The sequence below is a fragment of the Semicossyphus pulcher genome, unplaced genomic scaffold (genome assembly GCF_022749685.1).
Source record: "Semicossyphus pulcher isolate SPU_LCO1_2020_fin unplaced genomic scaffold, fSemPul1.0.p SCAF_4, whole genome shotgun sequence".
NCBI classification, from domain to species: domain Eukaryota; kingdom Metazoa; phylum Chordata; class Actinopteri; order Labriformes; family Labridae; genus Semicossyphus; species Semicossyphus pulcher.
In genome coordinates, this window is record NW_027211715.1 from 3,849,851 (window position 1) to 3,867,677 (window position 17,827).

At 41.9% G+C, this 17,827-nt stretch overlaps 2 protein-coding genes and 3 non-coding genes across 5 annotated transcripts in view; 1 reads left to right on the plus strand and 4 right to left on the minus strand.

Annotated features, from left to right (window-relative positions):
• cyfip1 (cytoplasmic FMR1 interacting protein 1) overlaps nt 1-2,525 on the plus strand; it is a 42,361-nt gene extending 39,836 nt beyond the window's left edge. The window contains exon 31 of the mRNA XM_069679382.1: nt 1,866-2,525. Coding sequence (XP_069535483.1) covers nt 1,866-2,030 — 165 coding nt within the window. The 3' untranslated portion in view covers nt 2,031-2,525. The remainder of the gene's footprint in view (nt 1-1,865) is intronic.
• On the minus strand, nt 2,446-7,966 carry nipa2 (NIPA magnesium transporter 2). The gene is made up of 6 exons (XM_069679383.1): nt 7,791-7,966; nt 6,926-7,156; nt 6,492-6,548; nt 4,957-5,047; nt 4,676-4,836; nt 2,446-3,607 (listed from the first exon to the last, which is right to left on the minus strand). The coding sequence occupies exons 2-6, from the start codon at nt 7,062-7,064 to the stop codon at nt 2,958-2,960; spliced, it is 1,098 nt and encodes a 365-aa protein (XP_069535484.1). The 5' UTR covers nt 7,065-7,156; nt 7,791-7,966; the 3' UTR covers nt 2,446-2,957.
• Nucleotides 7,967-11,959: 3,993 nt separating this feature from the next.
• On the minus strand, nt 11,960-12,065 carry LOC138608067 (U6 spliceosomal RNA). Its single transcript, XR_011309424.1, has one exon. It is a non-coding gene; the product is annotated as a U6 spliceosomal RNA (small nuclear RNA).
• A 985-nt stretch (nt 12,066-13,050) lies between these two features.
• LOC138608070 (U6 spliceosomal RNA) lies at nt 13,051-13,156 on the minus strand. The gene has a single exon (XR_011309427.1). It is a non-coding gene; the product is annotated as a U6 spliceosomal RNA (small nuclear RNA).
• Nucleotides 13,157-14,057: 901 nt separating this feature from the next.
• On the minus strand, nt 14,058-14,163 carry LOC138608071 (U6 spliceosomal RNA). Its single transcript, XR_011309428.1, has one exon. It is a non-coding gene; the product is annotated as a U6 spliceosomal RNA (small nuclear RNA).
• Nucleotides 14,164-17,827: the final 3,664 nt, after the last annotated feature.

Genomic DNA, 17,827 nt, shown 5'->3' on the forward strand with positions numbered 1-17,827 from the left:
AATTGCCCGCAAATTTGACCAATCATCCTGTTTCCCTGCACGTGTGAAGTCGTGTATGTCTCCAGACTCACTTCTTTAATGTTCAAAATATTGATCCCCTGAGGTCTGATTTGTTGCATAAACTGAGGGCATCGTTTACTGTGTTACTGACCGTACATGTTACTGATGATTGTGTCATCGCTCATGTCAAAACAGTCATTTTACAGCGAGCTAGTAAATGGTAAATGGACTGTACTTATGTAGCGCTTTTCTAGTCTTGGGACCACTCAAAGCTGCTTTTACACGACATGTCACATCCACACATCCACACACTGATGGCAGACGGTGCTACATAAAGTGCCCAACTGTCAATCAGTCATCACATTCATACCCTCAGCAGTTACAGCTCAGCGGTTAAAATCGACGAGCATGTACAGAGGCTATAGTCCTCTGTTTACAGTATTACCTTCGAGTCTGAGTTTTTGAGTTGAATATGCCAGCTTTCTTTGTTTTTTACATAGATAGATCGATAGATCGATCGATCGATCGATAGATAGATAGATAGATAGATAGACAGATAGATACTTTATTCATCCCCTTCGGCTCACACAGTCAATAAATGGTTGACAAACAATAAAATGGACAAACAATAAATAGAATACATATAAGTCAGTGAAATAGGTCAATAAAAAAGTGCGCTCGTCATTAAAATTGCACATTGTTAAAATGAGAGCCACGATTAAAATATCAATAAATAAATAAGGCACTGTTGCACATTGTCCAGCGGGGGGGGTGCTGCCCAGGTCAAGAGAGAGGGAGGGTCAGGGGCCACTGCCCTCGACTAAGGCGTTGTACAGTCTGATGGCTATGGGGACAAAGGAGCCTCTGTTCCACTCAGTCCGCGACCGCAGTGAGATGAGCTGCTGCTTCTGTCCTGCCAGGGTGTGGTGGAGAGGGTGGTTGACCTTGTCCACGATGGCCTGCAACTTGTCTCCACCACCATCCCCAGCGAGACAGTCATCCCACTGTCTCTTATGAATTGTTTCAAACTGCTGCAGCAGCCGAAATACAGAGAAGAGCAGCATAAATGTAATAACTTGTAGATTCTGCTTTGCACATGTGGAGAACATTGACTGTGCATATGGAGTGCAAAATGAGCTGTTGACTTTAGTGTCATTCAGTTTGTACACATCTTATTTGAAGTCCTGACACTGTAGTCAACAGGAAGTGAAGTCAGAGGACAAACCGCTCGCTCAGCCAATAGATGGCTTTATTGGAGTGTTTGTCTCAGTCGCTCTCAGTGGATGTGTCGTGTTACACAAAAGAGGCCTCTAAACTGGATGAGACTGGAGGGACTGGATATAAAGCTGATACAGAAGTTTTTGCTTGTATTATATTCTTTGTCAAATAACTGAAGTAAGACTCAGAGGAAGACCTTGCTGTGAAAGTAAAGTGTGTAAACATCGATTTACCTTCATCCTTGTGGCATTAACCCGCAGACACTAACTCAGCAACGTTTTTTGTGACACATTTACTTGATGCAGAGGGAAGTCAGAATATAAAGCTTATCGCAAAGTGCTTTTAAAAAGGGAACAACTGATGAATTCATCTCCAGAATTGCATACCCCTGTAAGTGTCATAACTTCCAACAAACTGCCATGTTACAACACAGTGTTTCGTCAGAGGCTTAGAACAGACGAGCCAAATGCTGGCTCTACAGCAGGGTTTGAGCACATTGCCGATACTCCTAGAAACTGGAGGGCGAATCTTTGTGTGTTTAGACTAAAAGCTTAACTTCTGTGCATCGACTTCGTATTAAATTTGCTTGCCTCCAGTTCTATACTTCACAAGTTGCTCATTTTCTTCATGTTTTCTGCCCCGTTCAGCCTCTGAAGAAGATGGTCGACAGAATCCGCAAATTCCAGGTCCTCAACAACGAGATATTTGGCATCCTGAACAAGTACCTGAAGTCTGGAGACGGGGAGAACATGCCGGTGGAACACGTCCGATGCTTCCAGCCGCCGATACACCAGTCGCTCGCCAGCAGCTGAGGAGCTGCGGCCTCCGTCGATTCTGTGGACCAGCGTGAAGTTCCAAACACTGTCAGCATTACCACACTATCCACAAATATTCCTCCTCATCTACTCTAGGTCTTTAGCAGCAGAGGACCATTAAATGTTCGCAAGTTGGGCCACACTTTTTGTCAGAATGATTTTTGTTTTGTATTCACTCGTGCCTTATGAGAAAAGAATAGATGTTTTTGGATAAACTATTCTTTGTTTTATACTTACAGACATCCATAGATCAGAGAGGGGAAATTAGTTTTATCAGATGAGTATTTAAGGGTTTGCAGTGGTGGAATCATAAGGGTGACATATTTTAAGTGGGGGTGGAGGTAAATCTGTATTTTCTATATTGTTGAACATGCATGCTAAACATTTTAAAGGAAACTGAAAAGTAACATACTCATGTTAAGCATTTATTCACTGTGCCTTGTGTTTCAAATGTTTTAATCATTTTAATTCAATAAATATGTAACAAATCTGTTGGTTCGTCTGAAGAGCTTTTCATGTAAACACTACAAAAAAAATCCTCCAAAAGAAACCGATGTTACTTTCAAGTATCACGAAAAACTCAAATCATAGTGAACGTCCTTTTTAAATGTAGTCATTTTCAGCAGGACCTGATATAGAATATATATTAAAACTTTTGATTTATAGAAAGTAAGTCAGTGCATGGATATGCATGTACATATAACAAAACAGTTCTTAAAAAACTCATATTTACAGCGCTACAGAGGAATGAAAGTAAGTTCTAACTGTAAGTGAATATGACGGGTCATATTCTGAGAAAAGTAAGGCAAATTAAAACAATAAATACAATCCACTGGTCTGTCCGAGTCCCCACACAGCTGATTGTCTTATTGTTTTCATACACCATAACAATGCCATGGTTGGTGAGTCAGTTTAAAGAAGTTCCTAATGATCCAAAGAGGAAGTCATCGCCCCGTTTCTTCTAGACACGCTATCAAAAGGCAAACCCATCTCTCTGTCCTCTATGTCGTCAGTGGACTCGTTGTGTAGCAGCTCATACGTGCTGTGGGGTGCCGACCCATTGGCTGCCCGTTCGTCTTTCCTAATGGACACAGCGAGAGTAGCTAGGCTAACGCTAACGTCTTTGAAGGCATGAAGCAGGAAGATCCCCACAATGATGGTGAGGAAGCCACTGAGGGTGCCGATCACATCATCCGTGCCCATGTGACCCCACTCCTTGAAGAGGATGGCGGAGCAGGTGAGCACAGATGTGGTGAAGAACACGTAGTAGATGGGAGTCACCAGGGAGGTGTTGAATATGTCCAGAGCCTTGTTCAGGTAGTTAATCTGTGTGCTCACACAGGCAATCAGGCCCAACAGCAGGATCCACGCCAGGGGGTTTCTCACGACACTCTTCCCAGCGATTGCTTCCTTGATGGCGATACCCAGTCCTTTGACACAGGACACTGATAGTGCCCCGATCACTGAGCAGATGGTGATGTAGACGAGGATGTTGGTCTGTCCGTGGCGGGGTCCAACGACAAATATGAAAATGAGAGCCACGATGATGACGAGGGTGGCAAAGACAAAAAACCCTGAGAAAGAAGGAGGAAGTTTGACTTAACATTAATATGAATACTGTCAAATAAACATTGTTTTTGGCACTAAAAGGGCAAAATGGCCAAAAATAAGCTTCACTTTTTACTAAGGTTAGGAATCATAGAAGAAAGCGCCAGGTAAAGAAAACATGGCGAAATAGCTGTGGCCAATGCAACACCATCGTGTCCTAAAACTTCTAAAGTCTGGGAGCATTTCAGCCTCAACGCTGCAAAGAAAAGGATCGCCTGCTAGATTGGTAAAGCGGCATTTGAAGAGAAGGCACGTCGGACTTGTGGATGATGCAGACTCTCCCAGATAATATTATTAGCTTCTCAGCTAGTTAACGTTAGCTATAGAAGGAGTTGTCCTGGCTTTTAATATATATATAAAGAGTGAAAGAACCTGACACATCTCTCTTTTAAACATCAACTTAATAGTCCAAAGTTTCAGCTACGCCGTGTGATTTTACATTTTCAGTCTCTCACACTAAAACCTTCATCTTTTTCTCTTCTTCTCATCTCTTGTTCTTCCTCCTTTAATTCTCTTTTGTATCAGCAGCAGCCGAATCAGCAGCAGAGTTTATCAAAAGACATATTTTTGAATGAAGAACTCATATTTCTTGTCTTCATTGTTAGTCAGCACCTCCAACTACATTTAAAGCTGATAGCTAAATAAGAGCCATAAACTCATGGTGCAATTCATTATCTGATTAGTCGAGTAATCGTTTCAATAATCGACGACTGTCGACTATCAAAATAGTTAATAGCTGCAGCGCTAATGGACAGGGGTAAAAAGAAATGAAGAGATGCACCAGCACTCAGCACTGTTTGTCCTGCCAGCTCAGCCTCAGCCCTCTGCTACCGGCTCAGAGGCGGAACGACTTCGCCCCACCATTCCAATCCCGTGTGTAAAAGGGGCTAATTTTCATTTTCATAATTTCCGAGCCCTACACATTTATATTTAACCCAATTCCCTCATTATTAACTTTAAATTGCTGTTTTGAAGTTGGACTAAGAAACAAAACTTAGCTAGAGAGATTCTCCGGTGTGCAATTTGTTCTGTACCTGGGTCGACCAGCTTCTTGGCCATGTCCTCGAGGCTGCTGATCTCTTCTTCTTGCGGGGCGTGGATCACCATGGTGGTGGAGCCCAAGATGCTGAGCAGGCAGCCGAGCTTTCCATGCAGGTTTAACCGCTCTGTCAGGAAGTACGACGACAGCACCGCGCTGAAATGACAGTTAAGTCAGCTGCAGTGGCTCCAGTCCATAAATCCATTTACAAATATTAGGAGAAGGTCAGTTTGGATAAAGTTTAAGTGTCCAAATCATGCAATGAGTCATCTGTACCTGACGAGCACGCTGAGGGCTCCCAGTGGAGTGACCAGAGTCGCAGGAGCGAAGGCATATGCTGCAAAGTTTGCTGCTTCCCCTGCTCCCACTGCAAAACAATAAGGCACATGAAATGGGAATTGCAAAATGTCGTTTTTTAAACATATTTTGGGATCTAAATGACGATTATGTACAAAGAGTTATGGAATTGCTCCAATAGATTGCTTCAGCCTGCAGTCACCAGACTGGCTCAGATCGTTATCTAAGTGTCTGACAGCATTACTGACAGGATTCCTACAGCCACCAGACTCTACTTACAAAACATTCATTTTACCTTGCAGAACATTGAAGGTGTGTTGTGTTGGATTTGAGCTTACCCTTTTAAAACACCTACGTCACACAACAACACAAACCAACAGATCAGCACTAGTAAATCGGTGACTCCCATGTTCTGAAAGGTAAAACTACGGTTTCTGTCAGTAGAGTCCGGGCTCAAGTTTAAAAGTATATGAATAAGTAAGTTAGCTACAGATTATGAAAAGGATAACTCTTATGTTGCAGTAAAGGAAGACATGGGTCTGTATGTGACTGGCCGAAGGAGTGAGTGGGGGTACTTTCAGAGATGTAGAGAGAGAGAGTTGCGACATCACAATGGCGGATCATGGAGCATATTGGACCTCCACTGACGCAGCTCTCTGTCTACAAGGCTCCGGATACTTTGTTCGGGGAGTAGGCGGGCTGCTCATCTGCTGTCCTCACCATGTCTTTGTTTTAAACGTTTCCGTGGGTTGGTCTCAGAAAAGGATCTTATTTACATTAGAAACAGGACTTTAATTAACACACAGCGAACACAACCGTATGAGCCGAGACGGAGAGCGAGCTGGGGGAGAAAGGGACAGATCGCACCCAAGTTACATCTGTAACATGATGTTATTTATTTATTTTTACTAACATATATACTTATGGCCTGCGGGAGACTTATGACTACGTTTTTATTTCAAAGAAAATTAAGCAGGAACCGCAATAAGGAGCCTGTGAATGACTTTATTGATCAAATAACTTCCTGGAAAAGTTACAAATATAGTAAAAAAATAACAACGGCCCGGGAAACACTAAAAGCATTGTGTACAAACGAAGGGAGACAGAATTCCAGATCAGGCTTTTACTTAGAAAAAACATACCAGAAGTGTGGACCTACTTTACTCTCCATGCCTGTGACTTTTACTGCAGGAAGAGATGTTAACATTGCTGTCAGAGATCAATAGGACTCATCACTGTTCATTTTCACTGTGTATTTTGGCCGATAACTGTTCACGGTAAAAATAGGGGAGCCTCCTATTCTCTACATTTTCGGCGCCTAAGGTCACGTGTCACACCAGCAGTGTGAAGACTCATCTGTTTTCATGCATTTAAAATTAAAATGAACACGTCCCACAGCCGTCACGCACACGCCACGCTTCCAATGTTGCCCACAAAAGCGCACATTGACCTGATGCAGTCAGCCACATACTAGGTTTTGACCTAGTCTTGTTAATTTAAGTGTGATTACTTACTTGATAGTAGACCTGCCCACCATAACCATTCTTTTAGATATGCGTGACCACCCTGGCCTGCAGAGCAAAAAATAAAGATTTTAGAACATGTGATTTATCTTTTAAATAACATTTTCATTTAAGAAAACCTGAAATATGTAGGAAATCACTGTGCACGTGCATAGGATTAGAGCTGAAGGGCAAGAGAAATGGTCAAGTTAATCATTACTTAAGAAAGTGCTGATGACTCATAACTCACACATGAAAAAAAAAAAAAACAGCCTGCAGAGGTGTGCAAAACTAAGCAGGCCTGAAATGTGGTGTGACCAGGTGTTGTTAAAGTGCCCACTGGTTTGACAGCTTAGCAGACTTTAGGTGTTGCTCAAGTGAACAGGGAGTGCCTTAAAGTTGGACTATTTGTACATGACTATCACACGCTGAGAAAAGGTCAGTACCTGCCCGCATCGACCCCTTCCTGGCCAGCCTCAGAAGTCCTTTCTTCTTGAGGATAAAGCTGCCTCCGATAAAGATGCTGGAGCTGATGGCCAACCCCAGGCCGATGTAGAAATCATACTTCCCCCTGTCCTGACCCATTGTGAGGCTGAATGTGTTGCTGTGGTCTGTCACATTTACCACCAAACAATGCAGTTGCTTACCGACAGAGCAGTTCTGGCCAGCCCAGGCACCTGAGAACACAGGAAATGCATTAAAAATGACAACAACAACAAAAAAAAGTAAACATTTTTTAACATTACCTTATCAGTAATGCTCTATCCTACCGTTTCCACATGCAATATTACAAAACAGGAAAGCCATAATGTGATGTTTGGGAGTAATCCATCAGAGGAGCAGCTAATTCAGGACTCTTTTGACTAACGCCTGGTCCCATGCAAACACACTCAAATGACTTATGAACAGCCGACCGGTTGTTTGGGTGTCACACCTAATGAAACATTGAATAATTAAGTCAGCTACTGTGTCTATATTCTTAGATCAAGCTACAGGAATGCAGGAAGTGAACGCCATTAACGTTAACCTGTGCACGCGAGGTGCAGCTCGAGCTCGTCAACCCTAATAGCTTGTTTGATAATTACCTGGCTATTTTATCACACTACACTATTGTCAGTGAAAGTAGTGCTACTTTGGTGCTATAGGGTTATATATCGATAATTCTATGAGTATTTAACTGCTAGTTTACCCCTTGTTAGCGTGTTAGCATATATTAGCACAACGGCTAACAGCTAGCGAAGCCAGCTAGATTTCATTAAGAATGTGAATGGTCGCTTGCTCGGTTTAGAAGTCACAATAAGAGGCAAATACCTGTTAAAAGGTGGTCGGTTTCCTCAACAATAAAGTGTTTTAGCTATGGGTTAGCTAACAGCTAGCCTGCTTCCTGGCTGTGTGGCTAACCATGGCATACTGCTGTTCTCCACGTTCAGCAAGCACCGACACCGCTTCACGACTGCCGCACTGAGCCTCTTCCTCTGCTGCTGATCACGGAGGGATGTGACCGTTGAACTGTGTGCCCTCCGCAGGCTGAAGTCCACAACCACACTGATTATAAATATGAGATCATATCCTGGAGCTGAATACAAAGGCAACACTCAAAAGTTTATTTATATTACTGACGCTTGACTGGAGTCATTCTTGTGAAAAGTAAAAAAACATAGCGAAAACTTAGCCTTGATTAAGAAACCACAACAACCACTAAATGTTAAATCATAATCATGAGATAGAAGTCCAAAATATGAGATAAAAAGTCAAAATTATGTGATAAGAAATCGAAATAATAATATTATGAGACAGAAAGTTAAAATTATGAGAAAAAAGTAAAAATGATGAAATAAAAAGTCAAAATTATGAGATAAAAAAAGTGAAAATTACAAGACAAAAAGTCAAAATTATGAGAATAAAAAAAGTCAAACTTGTGAGATAAAAAAAGTCAAAATTATGACATAAGTCAAAATTATGACATAAAAAGTCATAATTGAGATAAAATGTCAAGAAGGATTTGGTGGTTCACTGTGTCAAAGGCAGCTGACAGATCTAACATTACTAGAGCTGAGGACTGTCCAGCAGCTTTAGCCAGACGCAGTGATTCCGTTACCAACAGTAGTGCCGTTTTGATAGAGTGGCCCCGCTTAAAGCCAGACTTATTTGGGTCCAACAGAATGTTCTTGGACAGGAAGTCAGATACTTTGTTAAAAACTGTGCGCTCAAGTATTTTTGACAGGAAGGGTAGAAGTTTTCAACCTGGTTTGGGTTGAGGGTGGGTTTTTTGAGCAGTGGGGTGACCTAAGCTTGCTTGAATGCAGTGGAGAGTTGATAATGTGCGTGACTGCAGAGTTAAGTGTGGGGGAAATGGTCTGTACTGTCACTTTCAGCTTCCCCTTCCTCACTTTCACCTTCATGTTCCTCACTTTCAGCTTGTTCTTCCTCACTTTCACCTTCATGTTCCTCACTTTAAGCTTGTTCTTCCTCACTTTCAGCTTCATTTCCCGCATTTTCAGCTTCATGTTGCTCATTTTCAGCTTCATTTACATCACTTTCAGCTGCCCCTTCCTCACTTTCAGCCTAATTTTCCTCACTTTCAGCTTCATTTTTCTCACTTTCAGCTTCCTCTTCCAACTCAGATACAGAAGGAACAGTGCGGATTCCGACCCAAAGGGAGAGCTGTGTCCTCGTCCTCTGCACAAAGTCAAAAAACGTTCCCGGTGCGTGTTAGCCTCTGCCAGGGTTGTCCCTTGTCACCGATTCTGTTTGTGATTTTCATGGACAGGATCTCAAGGCGTAGCTGGGGGGAGGAGGGTTTTCAGTTTGGAACTCTCAGAATTTCCTCTCTGCTTTTTGCAGATGATGTTATCCTGTTGGCTTCATCAAGCTGGGACCTCCAGCAGGCATTGGGGCGGTTTGCATGAGACGTGGTTGGGATGAGAGTCAGCACCTCCAAGTCTGAGGCCATGGTTTTCTGCCGGAAAACGGTGGATTGCTCCCTCCGGTAGGGGAGTGAGTCTCTGCCTCAAGTGAAGGAGTTTAAGTATCTCGGGGTCTTGTTCACGAGTGAGGGTAAAATGGATCGTGAGATTTACAGGCGGATCGGTGCAGCATCAGCAGTAATGCTGGGGTTGTACCGGACTGTTGTGGTGAAAAGGGAGCTGAGCCTGAAGGCAAAGCTTTCGATTTACCAGTCAATCTACGTTCCAACCCTCACCTATGGTCAGGACCTATGGGTAGTGACCTAAAGAATGAGATCGCGGAGGGAGCTTGGAGTAGAGCTGCTACTCCTTCGCATCGAAAGGAGCCAGTTGTGGTGTTTCGGTCATCTGGTTAGGATGCCTCCTGGGTTTTCCGGGCACGTCCAACTGGGAGGAGACCCCGGGGCAGACCCAGAGCTCGCTGGAGGGATTTTATATCCCGTTTGGCCTGGGAACTGGAAAATGTTGCTGGGAGAGGGAGGGATGCCTGGGTCACCTTGCTGAGCCTGCTTCCACTGCGACCCGGCCCCGGATAAGCGGAAGATAATGGATGGATGGATGGATGTCATAATTTCGATTTTTAATCTCGTAACTTCTATTTTTATCTCATCATTACTCAGAATTTCGACTTTTGCTCTCAAAATCTCTACTTTTTATCTTAAAATCTCGACATTTTTGTTCAAAATTTTGACTTTTTATCTAAAAATTTCAACTTATCTTAAACTTTGGACTTTTTGTCTCAAGCTTCCAACTTTTTGTCTCAAACTTCCAACTTTTTGTCTCGAACTCCCTGTGGTGGCAATTTTCTGATGACGAGACCAATAAAGTTCTTAGGGAAACAAAGTTGTCTTTTGATGTCTTTTAATTGAAGAATAATAATAAATGAGTAAAAGCAATTAACAACTCGAGCTGGGCCAGATCAGTACTACACAGAACGCAGCTGTCTGACTGACTGACACAGACTCAAGGTTCACAGAGTATGTTATACATTACAGAAAGAACTCCCTCTCACAGAGACAAAGCAATGTGTTACTGTTATGACTTTAGCTGAAGCGCCTGACTATCCAGAGTTTACCCCTTGCCCTGGAGCTCTCAGCCCCAGACAAGGCCACCAACTATCTCTCTAAGACAGAAGGAGCAACAGTAAATCATGCACAAGACCCTGGAGAGGAGCAGACAATACATATCCTTAAAATTAACCTTAGCTGATTATACCATGATTATTGATTCTAGAGAAATAAAGAAATTAAACACATGATCAAACAGGTTAACATAAAAATTTCCTTCACACTCCCGACTTTTTGTGTCGACTTTTGTCTCGTAATTTCGACTTTTGTCTCAAACTTCCGACATTTTGTCTCATAATTTCGACTTTTTGTCTCAAACTTCCGACTTTTTGTTTCAGAGTTTCGACTTTTTGTCTAAAACTTTAGACTTTTTGTTTCAATTTGTATCTCATCATTACTCAAAATTTCGACTTTTGCTCTAAAAATCTCTACATTTTATCTTAATATCTCGACATTTTTGTTCAAAATTTTGACTTTTTATCTAAAGATTTCAACTTATCTTTTTGTCTCAAACTTCCGACTTTTTGTCTCAAACTTCCGACATTTTGTCTCAAACTTCCGACTTTTTGTCTTAAACTTCCGACATTTTGTCTCGTAATTTCGACTTTTTGTCTCAAACTTCCGACTTTTTGTCTTAAACTTCCGACATTTTGTCTTTACTTTTGTCTCGTAATTTCAACTTTTTGTTTCATAGTTTCGACTTTTTGTCTCGACTTTTGTCTCGTAATTTCGACTTTATGTCTCAAACTTCCGAATTTTGGCTGTCAATTTCGACTTTTTGTCTCAAACGTTTGACATTTTGTCTCATAATTTCAACTTTTTGTCTCAAACTTCCAACTTTTTGTCTCGTAATTTCGACTTTTTGTCTCAAGCTTCCGACTTTTTGTCTCAAAGTTGCAAATTTTTGTCTCAAACTTCCGACTTCTTGTCTCATAATTTCGACTTTTTCTCTCAAACTTCCAACATTTTGTTCAACCTTCTCAATTTTTGTCTCAAACTTTAGACTTTTTGTTTCATAGTTTCGACTTTTTGTCTCAAATTTTCTACTTTTTATCTCAAACTTTCGACTTTTTGTCTCGTAATTTCCACTTTTTATCTCGACTTTTGTGTCGTAATTTCAACTTTTTAGGCAAAGTTTCGACTTTTTGTCTCAAACTTCTGACTTTTTGACTTTCTTTCTCATGAAAATTCTCTGACAGAAATGGGCTTCCATAAGATCCTCCTCAACTCAACATACCAAGAAAAAGATTGTTCTTTCCGTGCAGGTTCAGTTGGTTTTGTGGTAGTTTTCCTCGGATAAAAACAGTTTAAAACAGTTGTTCAGAGAGTGTGAAACATCATCTCTGCTGCTTTTGCTGCAGTACTACACTGCTGCCACAGCCAGCCGTGGCCGTGGCACTGATTCAACTATTTGGATTTGTTTGTTTTTTTATCATTACAAAATTAAGAAAAGAAGGAACGCTTCACGAATTTGCGTGTCATCCTTGCGCAGGGGCCATGCTAATCTTCTCTGTATCGTTCCAATTTTAATATATGTGTTAGAGAACTAACACAATAATTCTAAAAACCTCATTTGTATATATAGGGGTCTGTCAGATGACCCTGTACACTCATGGTGCGGGTCCCAGTAGGGTTAGTGAGGATTAAGAAAGCTTCTAATAAATAGAATAACAATAGAAAGAAGTCTGGATGCTGTGATGTGGGTTGTGTACCTGTAATAATCATAATGGCTCAGTAGGACCCACTGTGGTTCTGCACAAGTTGGTCCGGGTTCAGTTGGAGGGTTGCAGAGGCATGATGGGAGTTTTAGGCACACTGGGGTTACATCAGACGATGGGGATTGGATGGCTGAAACAGCGAGAACAAAAGGCTGACTCATAGCCCCTCCTCCAGCAGTTGTTCCGGAGAGACTGACACCCTCAGGGGTCAGTGGGGGTTGGTCAGAGATCAGCGTGTGCTGGTAGAGAGACACTGTAGGAGACAGGGGAGTGGGTAGAGAGAGGGGGACATGCGAAAAGGAACCAAACTTCCGACTTTTTGTCTCATAATTTTGACTTTGTGTCACATCATTTCGACTTTTTGTCTCAAACTTTTGACTTTTAGTCTCAAACTTTGGACTTTTTGTCTCAAACTTTGGACTCTCTAACTTCCGAGTTTTTGTCTCAAACTTCCAAGTTTTTGTCTCAAGCTTCCGACTTTTTGTCTAAATTTTTTGACTTTTTATCTCATAATTTTGACTTTCTTTCTCATGAAAATTCTCTGACGGAAATGGGCTTCCATAGGATCCTCCTCAACTCAACTTACCAAGAAAAAAAAGATTGTTCTCTCCGTGTCAGCAGAAGCAGGAAAGCAATAGAATAAGAATAAAGATAGAAAAGAGCAGGTTCAGTTGGTTTTGTGGTAGTTTTCCTCAGATAAAAACAGTTTAAAACAGTTGTTCAGAGAGTGTGAAACATATCCTCTCTGCTGCCACAGCCAGCCGTGGCGGCGCCGATTCACCTAATTGGATTTGCTTGTTTTTTATCATTACAAAATTAAGAAAAGAAGGAACGCTTCACGAATTTGCGTGTCATCCTTGCGCAGGGGCCATGCTAATCTTCTCTGTATCGTTCCAATTTTAATATATGTGTTAGAGAACTAACACAATGATTCTACAAACCCCATTTGTATTAATAGGGGTCTGTCAGATGACCCCGTACACTCATGGTGTGGGTCCCAGTAGGGTTAGTGAGGATTAAGAAAGCTTCTAATAAATAGAATAACAATAGAAAGAATGTGGTGTGGGTTGTGTACCTGTAATAATCATAACGGCTCAGTAGGACCCACTGTGGTTCTGCACAAGTTGGTCCGGGTTCAGTTGGAGGGTTGCAGAGGCATGATGGGAGTTTTAGGCACACTGGGGTTACATCAGACGATGGGGATTGGATGGCTGAAACAGCAAGAACAAAAGGCTGACTCATCATCCCTCCTCCAACAGTTGTTCCGGAGAGACTGACACCCTCAGGGGTCAGTGGGGGTTGGTCAGAGATCAGCGTGTGCTGGTAGAGAGACACTGTAGGAGACAGGGGAGTGGGTAGAGAGAGGAGGACATGCACAAGGAACCAAACTTCCGACTTTTTATCTCAAAGATTCAACTTTTTGTCTCAAAGTTTCAACTTTTTGTCTCAAACTTCTGACTTTTAGTCTCAATTTTTTGACTTTTTATCTCATAATTTTGACTTTCTTTCTCATGAAAATTCTCTGACAGAAATGGGCTTCCATAGGATCCTCCTCAACTCAACATACCAAGAAAAAAAAGATTGTTCTCTCCGTGTCAGCAGAAGCAGGAAAGCAATAGAATAAGAATAAAGATAGAAAAGAGCAGGTTCAGTTGGTTTTGTGGTAGTTTTCCTCGGATAAAAACAGTTTAAAACAGTTAATCAGAGAGTGTGAAACATATCATCTCTGCTGCTTTTGCTGCAGTACTACACTGCTGCCACGGCTGGCTGTGGCGGCGCTGATTCACCTATTTGGATTTGTTTGTTTTTTTATCATTACAAAATAAAGAAAAGAAGGAACGCTTCACGAATTTGCGTGTCATCCTTGCGCAGGGGCCATGCTAATCTTCTCTGTATCGTTCCAATTTTAATATATGTGTTAGAGAACTAACACAATGATTCTACAAACCCCATTTGTATTAATAGGGGTCTGTCAGATGACCCCGTACACTCATGGTGTGGGTCCCAGTAGGGTTAGTGAGGATTAAGAAAGCTTCTAATAAATAGAATAACAACAGAAAGAAGTCTGGATGCTGTGCTGTAGGTTGTGTACCTGTAATAATCATAACGGCTCAGTAGGACCCACTGTGGTTCTGCACAAGTTGGTCCGGGTTCAGTTGGAGGGTTGCAGAGGCATGATGGGAGTTTTATGCACACTGGGGTTACGTCAGACGATGGGGATTGGATGGCTGAAGGAGCGAGAACAAAAGGCTGACTCATCGCCCCTCCTCCGGCAGTTGTTCCGGAGAGACTGACACCCTCAGGGGTCAGTGGGGGTTGGTCAGAGATCAGCGTGTGCTGGTAGAGAGACACTGTAGGAGACAGGGGAGTGGGTAAAGAGACGGGGACATGCAAAAAGGAACCGGTCTGATCTGGTCTGGCTTACGTCATTCCTTCAAGCCGGAAAGAGAAGAGGCAGACTGTCGCAGCAGAAGAAACTTCCTTGACGTCTGGATCCTGCTTCAAAAACACAGAAAAATACAACACAACAGAAACCCAGGAGACTCATCTGAACCTCATGCAGGAACTGTTCTCACTTTAAACCCAGCCATGTGGCTTAAAACCCCTGCCTATGCTGTTTTTGTTCTGCTGCTAAATGAATGAGAAACTACTGCTGAAATGGAGTGAATCTAAAGATATCGTCAGAATCAGAATCAGCTTTATGTATATATATGTGTGTACATATATATATATATATATATATATATACACACATATACATACACACATTAAAAAATAAGTAAATAAAATTTTTTTAAAAAGAACTCTTAAAACTTAATTAAGTATATTTTACAAATGATATATACATATATATATGTATGTAAATATATGTATCTGAAAGTCTGTTGGCTAAAATCTGCCACAAATGCCATTATTTTGTGTGTAAACTGTAAAGGCAGGAAGAGAAACCAGTTTCCCTGTTGTCTGTCCAAAAAATGTAGCTGCAGTTACACTAACCTGCCACTGAGTGTCGCTGTGTGACTTCTCTTCAGGGGGATTCTTGGACGCTGATATTTTTCCATTCTTTTTGGTCTGTTTGCTGCCTCTGAACGTGAAATATATGTATCAAAATGTCTGTTGGCTAAAATCTGTGTCGCTGTGGGGCTTCTCTTCAGGGGGGGATTCTTGGACGCTGCTGTCTGTCGTCAGACTCAGAGCCAATTTAATGAGAATCTCTTTAATGGCTGAGTCTGACGACGATACTGGGGACACGTGAACATGAGCCGCCGCTTAGCAATCAACGACAACGTCCACGTGCTGCATTGTATACAGAAAAAGAACCACATTTTCTTGTGATTTACTTTAAATAAAGGGTCTTACCTTTGCCGAAATGTCAACATCATGACTCAGGTCTTTCCTCAAGACGAGAAGAAAACTACTTTTAAAATGAGAAGTTTGTTGAATGGAGGTCGGATGATCATTTCTGTTGCATTCGAGGAAGTCAGGAAATCTAAATGCTTAACGGCCTTCGTGACACAGCATCAAGGGAATTTATTTGAAGTTGAATTTACGCTCTAGAACGTTTTGTTAGCGGTTAGCATGCAGATGACTGTTTAAAGAGATTAATATGAAGCTAAATCATCGTCAGATAGCCGCTGATGGGCCGGGATGTCATTAAGATGGATTACGTACCGCCTGCCTTTGCTCTCCACGAGGCATATCTTTACTTCCTAAGCTGCAGCCTGCTGATACGTGATTGGTCATTATACAACACATAGTTCTGACCAAGTCATCTGATTGGACAAGAGGCATTCCACGAGTGGCGAACAACATCACTGGGACATTCCACTCTGTGTATCACTGCCTCAGTCAGGTGTTCTGAATACTGTTAATTAACATCACAGCAGACCATGTATGTTTACATTGATCAAGCTGGTACCTCTTAATCACACAGCAGGCTCTTATTTCACTGGTTGCTTTATGAATTACATCAAACTGATAAATATACATCATACAAAGTAGCTGATCTGTGGTGACCTGTAGACAGTGTGCAGGAAAATGTTTGGGTTGCTTAGCAACAACAGTCAAGATTCAGTGAAGTTGTGGAACTAGTCGAGTTAGTGGAGCAAAAAACAATCTGTTTTTGATAATTACCGTTTACTACTATTTGCTGCTTGTTTAACTTAATCACTCCAGGTTGTGACGTAGTGAATATCATCATGGCTGTGATTTGGTCTGCGTCCTCGTGCCTACGAGCAAATCACAGCCATGATGATATGCATAATTAATATAACTGAATATATATATTCCTTGTAAATGGTTGATTGATGGTGAGACAAAGTAACAACAACAGTCAGTGCTGTTTTTCTTTTTCAAGGAGTTTTTTAAAAACCAAAAACACAGTTTCAGTAAAAAATCAGAGAATAAACTTGAAATAAAAACAAAAACCTTTTGAATTTAAAAAACAAGCCAATTAACACACACGCACACACACTCACATACACGCTCAAGAGAGTAGAAACATAACACTGACACAGCAATGGTTCTAATAAACTATTTTATATTGTGTGGTATACACCAGTATGTATGTAGCGTAAACATCAGTGTACTTATAAAGTAATAAAGTACTCCTCCATCCTCTGGGGTGTGTGCAGGCCATCCTCTGCAGGGCCCCCACGTTCCTCTGCAGGTCTGGTGGAGAGTAAATAGATCTCGTTCAATTCATGCTATACAGTATGTGAGCATAACACAAATATCCTGTAAACTGTGCTTGACCTACAGATGGCAGCTAAATGTAGTATGATCATATTAATACAATACCTTTCACTTATTCTGTGCCTCCCGCTGTTCCTTCAGCCACTGTGCCACAGGCTGCCCACCATTTGCCTCTGAGCAGAACCGTGTTGGTTCATTTGGTGTCATTCAAAATGTTTTGTAAAGCAACCTGCTCATTGTTTCACCATCTTGTCCCTGCCACATTGCAACGGGACTTGGACTTCTGCTCCTTCAGGAATTCCTCTAGGGACTTCCCTGCCGCCTGGGAACAAAAGTCTATGCCATTTCTCCTGGCATGGCCGAATTCTGGCCTCTTGGGGTTATCACACTTTGAACATGGGAAAGACTTTGGGTGCTTCTTCATCTTAGGCAGAGGAATTACAGTTCTCTCTGCCTCCGCCGACAGCTTGGCCCTCTTCCTTCTCCGGTAGGTAGTATGGGTCTCGCCTGGTGCCACGGGTGCATAGTTGTCCACCAGCGTCATGACACTGGGCCTTTTTTCCCTCTCTGTACTGACAAAATATGTTAGACATGAAATAAAAGTAAAAGTAAAAAGAGTTAAAAAAAAGTTTGAGGGTAACGCACTTACTTTTCTTGTCCTTAGCGGCCAAATCCTGGTCCACAGGTGCCACAGAGGTCATCCCTCCAAGCTCTAGATGGTGAAAGCATTACGTTTTTAGAAAGGAGCTAACTGTGGCGAGTGGTATGAATAAAAAGGGGAGGTGCACCATCTAGTGGCGTCTATAGAATATAAGTCTACATGTGGTGGGAAAACGGGTTGTGATTCTTGATTCAGGTCGGTTGAGTGAGGCAGGTGCACACCTCATTCCACGCTGCTGTGC